This window comes from Felis catus, chromosome E2 (assembly GCF_018350175.1).
Source record: "Felis catus isolate Fca126 chromosome E2, F.catus_Fca126_mat1.0, whole genome shotgun sequence".
NCBI classification, from domain to species: Eukaryota; Metazoa; Chordata; class Mammalia; order Carnivora; family Felidae; genus Felis; species Felis catus.
In genome coordinates, this window is record NC_058382.1 from 25,020,913 (window position 1) to 25,036,157 (window position 15,245).

Below are 15,245 nucleotides of genomic sequence, written 5' to 3' on the forward strand. Positions count from 1 at the left end.
AGAATTTTGTTCTGGCTATTAACAAGCATGTGGAATTGGGTGAGGTTGCCAAAAGATTTTTTTTAAGGGGGTAAGCATAGCTGGCATGTCCCTTTGTCCCTCTGCCCTTCCCTTTTCTTCCTACTTGGAATGCTTATGGGATGCGTGGAGGTACAATAGCTATCTTGTTAACAATGAAGATGAAAGCCATGTCAGGACAGAAGAAAGAGAAGAGCCCACGTCCTTGATGATATCATTGAATCATTAGTCCCATAGTGCCAACTTCACCTTTCTTTACTACATAGTGGAAAAAAAACCTATTTGTCCAGTCCAGTGTTAGTCTCTGGGGATGGTAATCCTGATGTATCATACAATAAGTATGCAGTAAGTATGCCAAGAGGAAGAGAAAAACGAATGGAGAAAAAGAAATACTGGGTAAAAACTGCCCTAAACTGAAGATTTGGGCCCTCATATGGAAAGGACTGAGGAAGAATGAAGATGACATTTAAATGTGAGTACAAAGGAAAGGCCTTCCACACAATGGAAAACAGGAAATGTACCACCACATATCTTTTATAAAAAATTTTTTTTCCAGGCCTAAAACAATTTTCTGGAAAATTTATTTCAGAAATAAAAGCACATGAGTTAAAAAAAAAATGGTACATAAGAAAAAGTGGAATTATCCTAAGAGTACAAAGGAAAGAAATCTCAGTATGACAGCTATGCAGCAGACCTAAAATCAGCCAGTCTTAATTAGACAAAGTCAGAAGATTCTATAAGAGCCCTAAAAATAAATACTGACATCATTATACAAACTATATGATTAAGAACCTAAATGTATAGGTACAGATATAAAGCTATGCATTCTTCCATCAAAAGGCAAAACAAAAACTTAAAGCCATGTCTCATATATGAATGTATAGCAATTTTAAGTGATTAGCATATAAGAAACAATGTTTTCTGAAATAACAAAACCAAACCTTCATTGTCAAGTAATTCAGAGTTGAGGATCACTTACTACTGAATTAATATTCAATCACTGGGTTTATAAAAGGTACTGGCAATCAATTGGCAATAATCATTTCACTTTTTTTCTTAACTAAAAGTGAATGTTATTTATAGACTTCTTGGCTTATTTATCAGCCTCTATTAACTTATCCTAGAGAATAATTTGAAAAGTTTAATTTTTTTAATCCATTTTTTCTTTCTCAATTAAAACTGAGGAGGTTGTTATCTGCCTAAGCTTAACCTGAAGAAATATACAGTTTATTTATTAATGTTTATTTTTGAAGGAGAAAGAAAGAGAGTAAGTGGGGGAGGGGAAGAGAGAGGGGGGGAGATACAGAATCTGAAGCAGGCTCCAGCCTCTGAGCTGTCAGCACAGTCAACAGTCTGCCGCTTGACCAACTGAGCCACCCAGACTCCTATCTTTATAGTTTTTATAATTAAAATTTTAGAAGGAAAAAGGCACATCCATAATTATTAAATGCAAAATGGCACCCCTGATATGACAAAACACCCAGAATAACCATCAGAAAAAACAAACTTAAACATATGGATAAAGCAGAGTTTGTTCTCGCCAAAAATTGTTTCTATCAAAATTTTTGGTGACTGATCAAATATTTGAACAATATTTGGTGCTCAAGGTTTGGTCTATAGTACAGATACTCTCAATTTTAGGATATATAGTATTTCTCATTTAATCTCTTTTTATTTTTTTAAGATTTTTTTTTTAGGTAATCTCTACACCCAATGTGGGGCTCAAATTTACAGTCCCCCAAACAAGAGTCCTAATGCTCCACCGACTGAGCCAGACAGAGACCCCTTCTTTAACCTTTTTTTAAAGAAATTGCTTCAAATTGATAGTTTAAGACTTAATCATGAAACTATTTTTTTTCTCTTTTAATTCATTTATTTTTAAATTTACATCCAAGTTAGTTAGCATATAATGCAACAATGATTTCAGGAGTAGATTCCGGTGATTCAACCCCTATGTGTAACACCCAGTGCTCATCCCAACAAGTGTCTTCCTTAATGCCCCTTACCCATTCAGCCCATTCTCCCTCCCACAATCCCTCCAGCAACCCTCTGTTTGTTCTCTAAGAGTCGCTTATGTTTTGCTCCCCTCCCTGTTTTTATGTTATTTTTGCTTCCCTTCCCTTATGTTCATCTGTTTTGTATCTTAAATTCCTTATATGGGTGAAGTCATATGACATTTATCTTTTTCTGACTACTTTTGCTTAGCATAATACCCTCTAGTTCCATCCACGTAGCTGCAAATGGCAAGATTTCACTGTTTTTGATTGCTAAGTAATACTCCATTGTATATATATATACCACATCTTCTTTATCCATTCATCTGTCAATGGACATTTGGGCTCTTTCCAAACTGGCTATTGTCAATAGCTATAAACATTGGGGTGCATGTGCTCCTTCGAAACAGCACACCTGTATCCTCTGGACAAATACCTAGTAGTGCAATTGCTGGGTCATAGGGTATCTCTATTTTTAATTTTTTGAGGAACCTCCATACTGTTTTCCAAAGTGGCTATACCAGTTCATATTCCCACCAGCAGTGCAAAAGAGATCCTCCTTCTCTGCATCCTCTCCAATATCTATTTTTTAAACTCTTAGGCAACCATTCAATTTAGAAATGAAATCCTACATTAACAAGACAGTTCATTTTTTTTTAATTTTTTTAATGTTTTTATTTATTTTTGAGACAGAGAGAGACAGGACATGAGCAGGGGAGGGGCAGAGAAAGAGGGAGACACAGAATCTGAAGCAGGCTCCAGGCTCTGACCTGTCAGCACAGAGCCCGACGTGGGGCTCAAACTCACAGACCGTGAGATCATGACCTGAGCAGACGTCAGACGCTTAACCGACTGTGCCACCCAGGCGTCCCAAGACAGTTAATTTTTAAAAACCTATCTCCATTTACTACTGCCCCCCTAAAAAGAATACAAGGAATAACACAGACCTAACTCATTTGGAAAGTTATCAAAGAATAATTAATTGTCTTTTGGTTCTATGCACTCATACAAAACACTGAGCATTTCTTTTTTTTTTTTTTTAATTTTTTTAATGTTTATTTATTTTTGAGAGGGAAAGAGAGACAGTGTGAGCAGGGGAGGGGCAGGGAGAGGAGGAGACACAGAATCTGAAACAGGCTCCAGGCTCTGAGCTATCATCACACAGCCAAGACAGGGCTTTAACTCACAAAACTATGAGATTATGACCTGAGCTGAAGTCAGAAGCTTAACCAACTGACCTACCCAGGCACTCCATCTTAATACAGATTTATTTATAACACTCATCTTTTCCCCTTATCAAAATTAAAAAACTTGTAAAAATCCTCTAATTTCCATAATAAATTTTATTTAAATGTATTTTCAGCTAGACAAAGTTCTATGTAGGTAGTGTCCTACCTCCCTATTTCTACTGTGCTATGAAGATACACAGATAATTAGTATATTTGAAAAAATGTGAGTTTTAAGCAATTCAAGCTTAGATAAATCTATTCGACTTAGCAGCTAATTTTCCTCCTACATGTCACAAACTTACAACAGAAATTTCGGGACACCTGAGTAGCTTGGTTAAACATCCGACTTCGGCTCAGGTCATGATCTCACGGTCTGTGAGTTCGAGCCCCACATCAGGCTCTGTGCTGACAGCTCAGAGCCTGGAGCCTGCTTCAGATTCTGTGTCTCCCTCGCTCTCTGCCCCTCCCCTGCTCATGCTTTGTCTCTCTCTCTCTCAAAATAAACATTTAAAAAATTAAAAAAAAAAATTCAACCCACTGAAATTTAAGATTATCTTCTACAGCTTTGATTTCATTTTTAAAATAACTGCAATCTGAACTTTACAGATGGCTCTCTTTCTTGTTTTAAATGTTTGTGTAAGTAAAAGTCTTCCTTGATTCCTCCCTTCTTATTTAGTGATCTACCCATGTAGAAATCATTTTGTGGGGTCTTAAAATTAAAAACAAATGGAAAATAGAACTACCACATGATACAGCAATTCTACTTCTGGGTATTTATCCAAAGAAAATACTAACTTCAAAAGATACATGCACCCCATGTTCATTGCAGCATTATTTACAATAGCCAAGATTTGGAAACAATCTAAAGTGTCCACTGATGGATGAATGGATAAAGATAATGTGGAGTATTATTCGGTCATAAAACAGAATTGACAGAATAAAATCTTGCCATTTTTGGCAACATGGATGGCGATATGCTAAGTGATATGTTAGACAAAGGAAGATAAATACCATATAATCCCACTTATATGTGAAATCTTAAAAATCAAACCTAAACTCATAAATAACAGAGAACAGATTGGTGGTTGCCAGAGGTGAGACTTGGCAGGTTTGCGGGGATGGGGTGGGGTGGGGGGTGATCTGGGTTGAAGAGGGTCCTACAAGCTTCCAGTTACACTATACAATATACAAAGTACAAGTTTCTAACAACAATATAAATAAGTCATGACAACATACAACATGGTGACTATAGTTAATAATACTCTATTGCATATTTGAAAGTTACTAAGAGTAAATATTTAAAGTTCTCATTACAAGAAAAAAAACTTCTGTAAAAAAAAAGTTCATGCAAGTATTGTTTTGTACTTTTTTTTTAAGTATTAAAGTTTATTTATTTTGAGAGAGACACAGCACAAGTGGGGGAGGGGCAGAAAGGGAAGGAGAAAGGGAGGGAGAGTGAAAGGGAGAGAGAGAGGAAATCCCAAGCAGTGCCTGACACAGGGCTCAAACCCACCAACTGTGAGATGATGACCTGAGCCAAAGTCGTGAGCTGGATGTTTAACTTACGGAGCCACTCAGGCACGCCCTGTACTTTTTTTCTTAAATTAACTTTTAGAGATTTTTCCATGTCAATACATAACAATTTGCACCATTCTCTCTAATTAGCATATACTATTGTTCCCTAAAAGACGTACCCTCCTTAATCACTCCCCACTGATAATATCTGGCTTCACTTTTCCTATTATAAACACTGTTGCCTGAAAATCCTACTAAGTATTTCATTGTTTATTATAAACAACTATCTCCAGGTTACATACCTGTTGATAAAGAAGTCTAGATTCTAGGTTATGTGCATTTAAAACTTTTAACAACTACTGTCAGACTGTTCTGCAAAAAGGCTGTGCTGTTTTATAACCTCACCACTAGTATGAAAGTACTCATTCCACCATATTCATAAAAGTACTTGGAAATCCTTTACATTTTTGTCAGAATATGGGTAAAAAGAATGGTATTTTATTTCAACTGCATTTCCCTAATTATTAGTGAAATTCATTATCCTTCCAGATATATATTATGTTGTCCATTTTCATTTTTTCTTTTATAAATTCTTATTAAAACTGAAATGTTTTGGATCCCATTGACCAGTGTTCATCAAGTACTTGGTAACTATAGACATTTTAAAAATTATACTCTTCTCAATCTCCCACATACTACAAACTAACGAAGGTAAATCTTACTTTTAAGAAATTTAATTGTAAAAATGAACATTTACTGAGTACCTATAACATACTAAACTTTGTTTACATTAGCCATTTTTATATGCACTTCATCTGCACTTCAACCCTCTACGGTTGATACTATAAATCTACCTTACATGCAAGTAAGTAGCAGCCACTCAGAGGTTAATTAACTTGTTAGAGAGTGACAAAATTGGAATCTGAATCTGAAGCCAAGGTTTCCAACACCCATGCTTGTACTATACCAACTGTTTTCTAGGCTTTGAATATTCTTAACCTTTCTCCTTAAAACCTTTTCCTCCTTTGGTTTCTACGGCACAGTCTACTTCTGATGTTCCTCCATTTTTTTAAACTATTTTTTGTTTCTTTTGCTGGCACCTCTTCCTCCTCCAGGGAATTTCTAGGCTTTATTGTCTCATCTTTACTTCAAGGTCACAAAGGCCACTTTTATTAAACAACAGAACCTCAGGAAATTCCAAATGTAAAATAATAATGAACTGCCTCTTATTTATCACCATGACTTAAGTACCACCACTCTCTCTTGTTTGTTCCCCTACAGCTGACATGTACATGCGCATCTTCTCAGTTGACCTGAACTCCCTAACAACCTCCACCATTTATGACTGGAGTTTGCCAGAGTTCAGTCTCTGAACTCCTTCCTTTTCCTACCCTATAGACCCTATGGCACAATCTCTTCCATTTCCATGATGACAACTACAATTCACTAATGGCTCAAAAGATTTATCTCCAGGGTCGCCAGGATGGCTCAGTCCAACGACTTCCCCTCAGGTCTTGATCTCACAGCGGGTGAGTTCCAGCCCCAAGTTGGGAGGTATGCTGTCAGCAGGCCTGGAGCCTGCTTCAGATTCTCTGTCTTCCACTCTCTCTGCCCCTCCTGTGCTCATGCTCTGCCTCTGTCTGTCAAAAATAAACAAACATTAAAAAAAAAAAAAAAAAGATTTATCTCCAGGGGCACCTGAGTAGCTCAGTCCATTAAGCATCCAACTCTTGATTTCAGCTCAGGTCAGGATCTCACATTGTGAGATGGAGCCCTGCATAGGGCTCAGGATGGGCTTGAAGCCTGCTTGGGATTCCCGCTCTCTCCCTCTACCCCTCCCCTGCTCAGGAGTGCACATGCACTCATGCGTGCACTCTCTCTCAAAATTAGTAAATAAGCATAAAAAAAGAGATTTATCTCCAGTTGAGGCTATTCCCTAAGCTTCAAACTCTATGTCCAACTGGGAAAAAAATAACCCACAAGGATATTTCACAACCACATCCAAAACTAAATTCTTCATCTTTCCCTCAAAACTTGTCTTCCTTTTTATATTCCTTTTCTAACCAGTAATTCAAGTCATTGGGAGTCACTGTAAAAGTCTTCCTTCTGGTTCAAGTGATTCCAATTCCTTAATTGCAGCATCTGTCCCTTCTCTCTATCCTTGCTGGGTTTCTTCTTTATCTCACTTCTCACCTGAGCCATTGGTATACAGAAGGAGCTCAAAAATATTAGTTGAATAAAAAAAATTAACACATTTGTCCTGCTAAGGGGCACAAACTATGTCTTACTCATTTTGGAGACCCAGAACTGAGCTGACACACCACCCAGAAATCTACTGAATGAATCATTCCAGGATTTCCATACCTGAACCAAACTCTTCAGAGAATATGACCCAGGAGAACCCATTTTTAACAAGCTCTCTGGATGACTCTTATATAACTAATCCAGCAAAGCCTTTATTCTCATAATGAATGGGAACAAACTTAAACAGAGGCAGAAATGGAATTGAATAATTTTCTTGACTCCTAGAATAAACAGACCTCTCACAGACATAAATGTAAATAATTCTTGAATCATCTGCTACTATAACCTAACCACTCTCTTAGTATTCTCACTATTAACATACTGCAATAGCCCACTTCTGTCTTGTATACCTTTCTCTAGACAACAGCCAAAATGGTATTTCTGAAAGGCAAATCAGATCATGCTACCTTTACCTCACTCCATCCCACATCCGAGGAATAGTTTCTCCTCACATTTTAAGAACAAAATCCAAAACTTCTTACTCTGGTTTACAAAACTGTATGCAATCTGGCCCCTGCCTATCCCTCTGGCCTCATCTCCCACATTCCCCTGCTCTTACTGTCTACACTGCAACCACATTGGCCTTTTCGTTCCTAAAATACACCAAAATTTTTTCAGCCCTAAAATTTTTGCATTTGCTATTTCATCTGTCATGAATGTTCTTCTTGATCTTATCAGGGCTAGCCCCTTGTTCCAATTCAGCCTCAGTTTAAATGTCCCTTCTCAGAGAGGCCTTCTCCAGTCACTCAATCAAAAGTAGCCTTCTAGTCACATACTAGGACAGCAATCTATTTTAATTTCCTACAAGGCATTTATCACAAGCCAGTAACTGCCCTTTTTATTTGTTCATTGTCTATCTCATGCCCACAAGAATGTAAGCTCCATGACAGCAGTGAACCTCCCTTGACAGATTTCATTCATTACTTTACGCCCTTTACTTTACTTTAGAACAATGCCTAGCATACAGCAGTCACTCAAAATTTATTTGTAATCAATTTACTTTTATTTGGAGATCATCACTCTTCTAATATCACGCAAGGATAAATAACAAAATTTCATCTTTTAAGAAATATACTCACTGAATAAATCCAATTTGTCTACATTAATGGGAAAGTAAAACTCCAACAAAATTATTTTTTAGATATTCTAAATCAGAGAATTATAAAAAATAACCAATATGTCTAAAACTTATATTCACATCAAAATCAAGTTATATTTTTCCAGTTACTAGTTAAAAAAAAAAAAATTTGAAAGTTGTTAGAAATTTTACCAGCACTGAGGGGGTAAAACCAAATGTCCATCAACCAGTGAATAAACAACATATTGTCACATAGCCATACAAAAATTACTAGTGAGCAGTAAAAAGCAATTGATTCTTATTGATAAACACAACAATATGGCTGAATCTTAAATTATGTTCAGTGAAAGCCAGGCAAAAAAAGAGTACATACTGTATGATTCTATTTATATAAAGTTCTAAGAATAGTGACAGAAAACACATCAGTGGTTTTGTGGGGGTGAAGGTAGCAAGAAGAGAGTAACAAAGGGGAACTAGAAAACTTTTGGAAAGATGGACATTGTTCATTACCTTGATTTTGATGACAAGTGTAATCATATGATACAACCTATCAGACTGCACACTTTAAATATGTGCTATTTACTGAATATCAATGATACCTTAAACTATTTAATTTGTAAAAATCAGATCAGATCACTCCCTTGTTTAAAACTCTTCTATGTCGAGACACATCCTCCAAAATAAACAGATTCATCAGCATTATAAGGGAGTTAACATTTAAATGGAATGAAGGGCAAACTAATGTCATAAACTGATTTCCAACAGCTAATAAGAACCAAAGGCATACTTTAATAGGTTTTAATTTTTAACTTCAATAGAGATGTAAATACTAAATTCACAAAAATTAGTTTTACATTTCTACATCAAAAAGCTAAATATGTGGTAAACTTTCATAATTACCTGTAGAAGGTGGTGATTTTTCTGGGTGTTTTGCATTTAAAAGTTTTCTGCTAATAAATATGTAACCACAGGGACACGATTTACATGCAACAGGAACCTGTACAAAAATAAGAAAAAGTGTATTATTACTATTCTTCTATTGAACTTCTCAGTGTTTATGTAGTCTCCTGAACTGAATAAATTATTGAAGTAGGGATCATAGATTTATTTAAACCCCACCCCCTTACAACAAATTGACACTGGTATTATGTCCTATACATCGTTACATTCTCCTAATGCTTTACAATACCATGAATATAGAAAATGCATGATAAACATGTGCTGATGAGAGTGACCCATAGAACACCATAACAGAATCAGAGCAAGGGAAAAAAATGTGGGATAAGAGGTAGTATTTTCTAAAATATATGTTTGAGCCAATATCCCTGATGAATATGGATGCAAAAATTCTCAATAAGATACTAGCAAATCGAATTCAACAGCATATAAAAAGAATTATTCACCATGATCAAGTGGGATTCATTCCTGGGATGCAGGGCTGATTCAACATTCACAAATCAATCAACGTGATACATCACATTGATAAAAGAAAATATAAGAACCATATGATCCTGTCAATCGATGCAGAAAAGCCATTTGACAAAATTCAGCAACCTTTCTTAATAAAAACCCTCGAGAAAGTCGGGATAGAAGGAACATACTTAAACATCATAAAAGCCATTTATGAAAAGCCCACAGCTAACATCATCCTCAACGGGGAAAAACTAAGAGCTTTTTCCCTGAGATCAGGAACACGACAGGGATGCCCACTCTCACCGCTGTTGTTTAACATAGTGTTGGAAGTTCTAGCATCAGCAATCAGACAACAAAAGGAAATCAAAGGCATCAAAATTGGCAAAGATGAAGTCAAGTTTTCACTTTTTGCAGATGACATGATATTATACATGGAAAATCCGATAGACTCCACCAAAAGTCTACTAGAACTGATACATGAATTCAGCAAAGTTGCAGGATACAAAATCAATGTACAGAAATCAGTTGCATTCTTATACACTAACAATGAAGCAACAGAAAGACAAATAAAGAAACTGATCCCATTCACAATTGCACCAAGAAGCATAAAATACCTAGGAATAAATCTAACCAAAGATGTAAAGGCTCTGTATGCTGAAAACTATAGAAAGCTTATGAAGGAAATTGAAGAAGATTTAAAGAAATGGAAAGACATTCCCTGCTCATGGATTGGAAGAATAAATATTGTCAAAATGTCAATACTACCCAAAGCCATCTACACATTCAATGCAATCCCAATCAAAATTGCACCAGCATTCTTCTCGAAACTAGAACAAGCAATCCTAAAATTCATATGGAACCACAAAAGGCCCCGAATAGCCAAAGTAATTTTGAAGAAGAAGACCAAAGCAGGAGGCATCACAATCCCAGACTTTAGCCTCTACTACAAAGCTGTCATCATCAAGACAGCATGGTATTGGCACAAAAACAGACACATAGACCAATGGAATAGAATAGAAACCCCAGAACTAGACCCACAAACGTATGGCCAACTAATCTTTGACAAAGCAGGAAAGAACATCCAATGGAAAAAAGACAGTCTCTTTAACAAATGGTGCTGGGAGAACTGGACAGCAACATGCAGAAGATTGAAACTAGACCACTTTCTCACACCATTCACAAAAATAAACTCAAAATGGATAAAGAACCTGAAGGTGAGACTGGAAATCATCAAAACCCTAGAGGAGAAAGCAGGAAAAGACCTCTCTGACCTCAGCCGTAGCAATCTCTTACTTGACACATCCCCAAAGGCAAGGGAATTAAAAGCAAAAATGAATTACTGGGACCTTATGAAGATAAAAATCTTCTGCACAGCAAAGGAAACCACCAAGAAAACTAAAAGCCAACCAATGGAATGGGAAAAGATATTTGCAAATGACATATCGGACAAAGGGCTAGTATCCAAAATCTATAAAGAGCTCACCAAACTCCACACCCGAAAAACAATTAACCCAGTGAAGAAATGGGCAGAAAAAACATGAATAGACACTTCTCAAAAGAAGACATCCGGATGGCCAACAGGCACATGAAAAGATGCTCAACGTCGCTCCTCAGCAGGGAAATACAAATCAAAACCACACTCAGATATCACCTCACGCCAGTCAGAGTGGCCAAAACGAACAAATCAGGAGACTATAGATGCTGGAGAGGATGTGGAGAAACGGGAACCCTCTTGCACTGTTGGTGGGTATGCAAACTGGTGCAGCCACTCTGGAAAACAGTGTGGAGGTTCCTCAGAAAATTAAAAATAGACCTACCCTATGACCCAGCAATAGCACTGCTAGGAATTTACCCAAGAGATACAGGAGTACTGATGCATAGGGGCACTTGTACCCCAATGTTCATAGCAGCACTCTCAACAATAGCCAAATGATGGAAAGAGCCTAAATGTCCATCAACTGATGAATGAATAAAGAAATTGTGGTTTATATACACAATGGAGTACTACGTGGCAATGGGAAAGAATGAAATATGGCCCTTTGTAGCAACATGGATGGAACTGCAGAGTGTTATGCTAAGTGAAATCAGCCATACAGAGAAAAACAGATACCATATGGTTTCACTCTTATGTGGATCCTGAGAAACTTAACAGAAACCCATGGGGGATGGGAAGGAAAAAAAAAAAAGAGGTTAGAGTGGAAGAGAGCCAAAGCATAAGAGACTCTTAAAAACTGAGAACTGAGGGTTGATGGGGGGTGGGAGGGAGGGGAGGGTGGGTGATGGGTATTGAGGAGGGCACCTTTTGAGATGAGCACTGGGTGTTGTATGGAAACCAATTTGACAATAAACTTCATATATTGAAAAAAAAATAAAAAATAAATAATAAATAATAAAATAAAATACATGTTTGAAAGCAGTTTATTAGAACCAGTTAGAAAAGAGAACATGGTCCCAGCATAAGAATGAGGGCCCGAATGGAATACGCTAATTTGATAAGACATAGGCATCTTTATTACATAGGCATGTTTATTACAGCATTATTTACAATAGCCAAGATATCCAACCCAAGTGTCCATCCACAGATAAATGGATGAAGAAGATGTGATACACACACACATACACACAGGAGTATTACTCAGACATAAAAAGAATGAGATTTTGCCAGTTGCGACAACATAGGTGGACCTTGAAAATATTATGCTGGGGCGCTTGCGTGGCTCAGTCAAGAAAGTGTCCAACTCTTGATTTTGGCTCAGGTCATGATCTCACAGTTCATGGGTTTGAGCCCCATGTCGGGCTCTGCACTGACAGCACAGAGCCTGGTTGGGATTCCTTCTCTCTTCTCTCTCTGTTCCTCTCTCTCTCTCTCTCAAAAATAAACAAACATTAAAAAAAAATATTATGCTAAGTGAAATAAGTCAGAGAAACACAAATATCATATGATTTCACTTATATGTGGAATCCAAAAAACAAATCAACAAACAAACAAAAGCAGAAACAGACGCATAAATACAGAGAACAAAATGATGGCCCCTTTGGGGTGGGGCATAGGTAGGGGTATGGGCAAAATGGGTAAAGGAGAATGGGATGTTTAGGCTTCCAATTATAGAACAAAGTCAAGTCACTGGGTTGAAAGGCACAGCACAAGGAATACAGTCAATGGTACTGGAATAGACTCCTAGGGTGACAGACGGTAGCTACATTTATGGTGAACACATTTTAACCTATACTATCAAAATATTATAATGTACACCTGAAACTAATGTAACACTGCCAAATATACTTCTGTTAAAACCATTTTTTTAAAGGGAAAGTACTGAAAATGACTCGGGTTCTAAAATGAGAGGGTAAGATGCCAATTGCCACTGACAAAAGAGTAAGTAGTTCACAACAATCACTTTGAAGGGCAAAAGTATAGCACAAACAAAAGAGAATGTAGGAGTCAAGATCTAGGATCTTTTTTCTTTTAATATTTTTATTTATTTGAGAGAGAGAGAGACAGAGAGAGAGCACGCTCAAGCCCGAGCGGGAGGGGCAGAGAGAGAGGGAGACACAGAATCCGAAGCAGGCTCCAGGCTCTGCTCTGTCAGCACAGAGCCCAACACGGGGCCTGAACCCATGAGCCCTGAGATCATGACCTGAGCCAAAGTCAAATGCTTTACCGACTGAGCCATCCAGGCGCCCCCAACCTTCTGTTTCCAAATGTGTAAATTACTTACAAGCGGCTTTCTCCATGTCAAGTCTATAATGATTTTTCAAAAGCCAAATATTACTAAAAATCATTTTTAAAAGTTTGATTTTGCATAGTCATTTCACTAATACTAGCCTTAATGATCCTTGAAATCAAGACATGTTCACCAAAAACCAGAAAGTAATCTCAATAAAAAGTACTCAGAATAATTATGGTCAGAAAATTGTAATTTACTTTTCAAGATAAATTGCATTTGCCCATTGTTTTGCCTGTGTGAAAGCTTAGCTACAATTATAAAGCTTTTTATCCACATATATAAAAAAATGCTTCATGGTCTAAAATATAAATACTTGATCTGATTAAACTAAATTAATATTTTGATAGAATTTTTTTACATGAAAATACTAAACAAAGGATCTCTAGTTTGCAATTTCAGAAAAATCACAATGAATCCTATAAAAATAATCGAACTCCAGATAGCTCAAACAGCATGCTTTATCAAGAATATGATGAGATTCTTTCAAACCAGGACAGAAAATGTAATGTTACATTTTCTACTACTGTAAAATGTACCCAAAATAGATGTTTGTCATTTTAAAATTTCACATCTTCACAGAAATCAAACTCAAAGGTACTGACTCATTTCCTTTACACTTACACTATTAAGGTAATTCACTGTACTGTAAACTATTTTAAATTAGTGCTATCCAAAAAACACAGAAACATGATGTTCTTGTTCAAAAGGTCTTTTGCTACTCAGCAAGCATATTCTTCCAGTCACTAAAACCGAATAAATATAAATTTAGGTCTCTGTCTTATACACAAGAATAATATATCAACCCATATCCAGAATTAACAGAGGGCTGCACTTAAGTGAGACATGTACATTTGCCTTTGGGATAAAGAATGTACAAATACCAATCGATCGGTGGATTTTCATCCCTTAGTAAATGTTTTATGACTAGAAACATTCATGCGCCTGAGCTAAGTTACCCTAAAGTCCCTTTTAAATGGAAAGTTGTCCTTCCCCTAATCCCAACTCTGATAAAAACACAACCAACCACCACCAAAACCCAGATCCTAGAAAAAGAATATTAAATAGGGTGGACTTCAGTAATATTGCTCTTTTATAGTACAATTTGGATTTTAAACAAAAAAATCCTAAATTTCCTTCAAATTTCAGTTTGAATGACAAAGATGATACTAACAAAAGTTCTAATGCTATACTCTCAGGATTTTAAAATAAAAAAATAATAAAAAACCTAAAGTTTGTTTACTGATGACTTATTGTGTATCAATTTATCCCTTGTAAAGTGCATTCACATTGTTTACAAGTAAAAAAGGTAAAAATAGGGGCCCTGGGTGGCTCAGTCAGTTAAGTGTCTGACTTTAGCTCAGGTCATGATCTCGCAGTTAACAAGTTTAAGCCCTGCATTGGGTAAAAAAACAAGTGCAAAAACAAGACCCTGGTTCTATATTGTTTCATTGATTTTCAAAAGTTCAAAATAACCACACTACAGAGAACTCATTTACATTTCCTTGCTAATAGAACCAAAGTGACCTACAGTGGACACGTTTGCAACATAACACATAAAATTTCCTATAAATGGAAAAAAAACTGCTTTATTAAAAAATTTTAAGGCAAAAACAGACACATATACAAAAGATACCAGACAACTAATAAGAATCTTGAATATTCCTATATACAAGATGGTTCAATAATTTGAGCTACTTGATGTGAAACCTCTCAAGAAATGAAAAGTATTGTGGTTTAGATGTTTCAGAACTGTATTTTCAATACAGGATATAAAGGGGATGTTACAAAGCAACTGAAAATCTATGTCTTTCTTGCTTGATCTCTGTACCTGTTTTTAAACTTTTACACACACGGAAACAGAACATACGGGCTCTGCGCTGACAGCACAGAGCCTGCTTGGGATTTTCTCTCTCCTTCTCGCTCTCTGCCCCTCCCACACGCGCATACATGAACTCTCTCTCAAAAT

General features: G+C 36.5%; 1 protein-coding gene across 2 annotated transcripts in view; it reads right to left on the reverse strand.

Moving 5' to 3' along the window:
* Window positions 1-15,245, reverse strand: part of CE2H16orf87 (chromosome E2 C16orf87 homolog) — a 33,355-nt gene that overhangs the window by 15,449 nt on the left and 2,661 nt on the right. For both annotated transcript variants that reach the window (XM_023246022.2, XM_023246021.2), the window contains exon 2: window positions 9,039-9,135. In XM_023246022.2, the coding sequence (XP_023101790.1) occupies window positions 9,039-9,135 (97 nt within the window). The remainder of the gene's footprint in view (window positions 1-9,038; window positions 9,136-15,245) is intronic.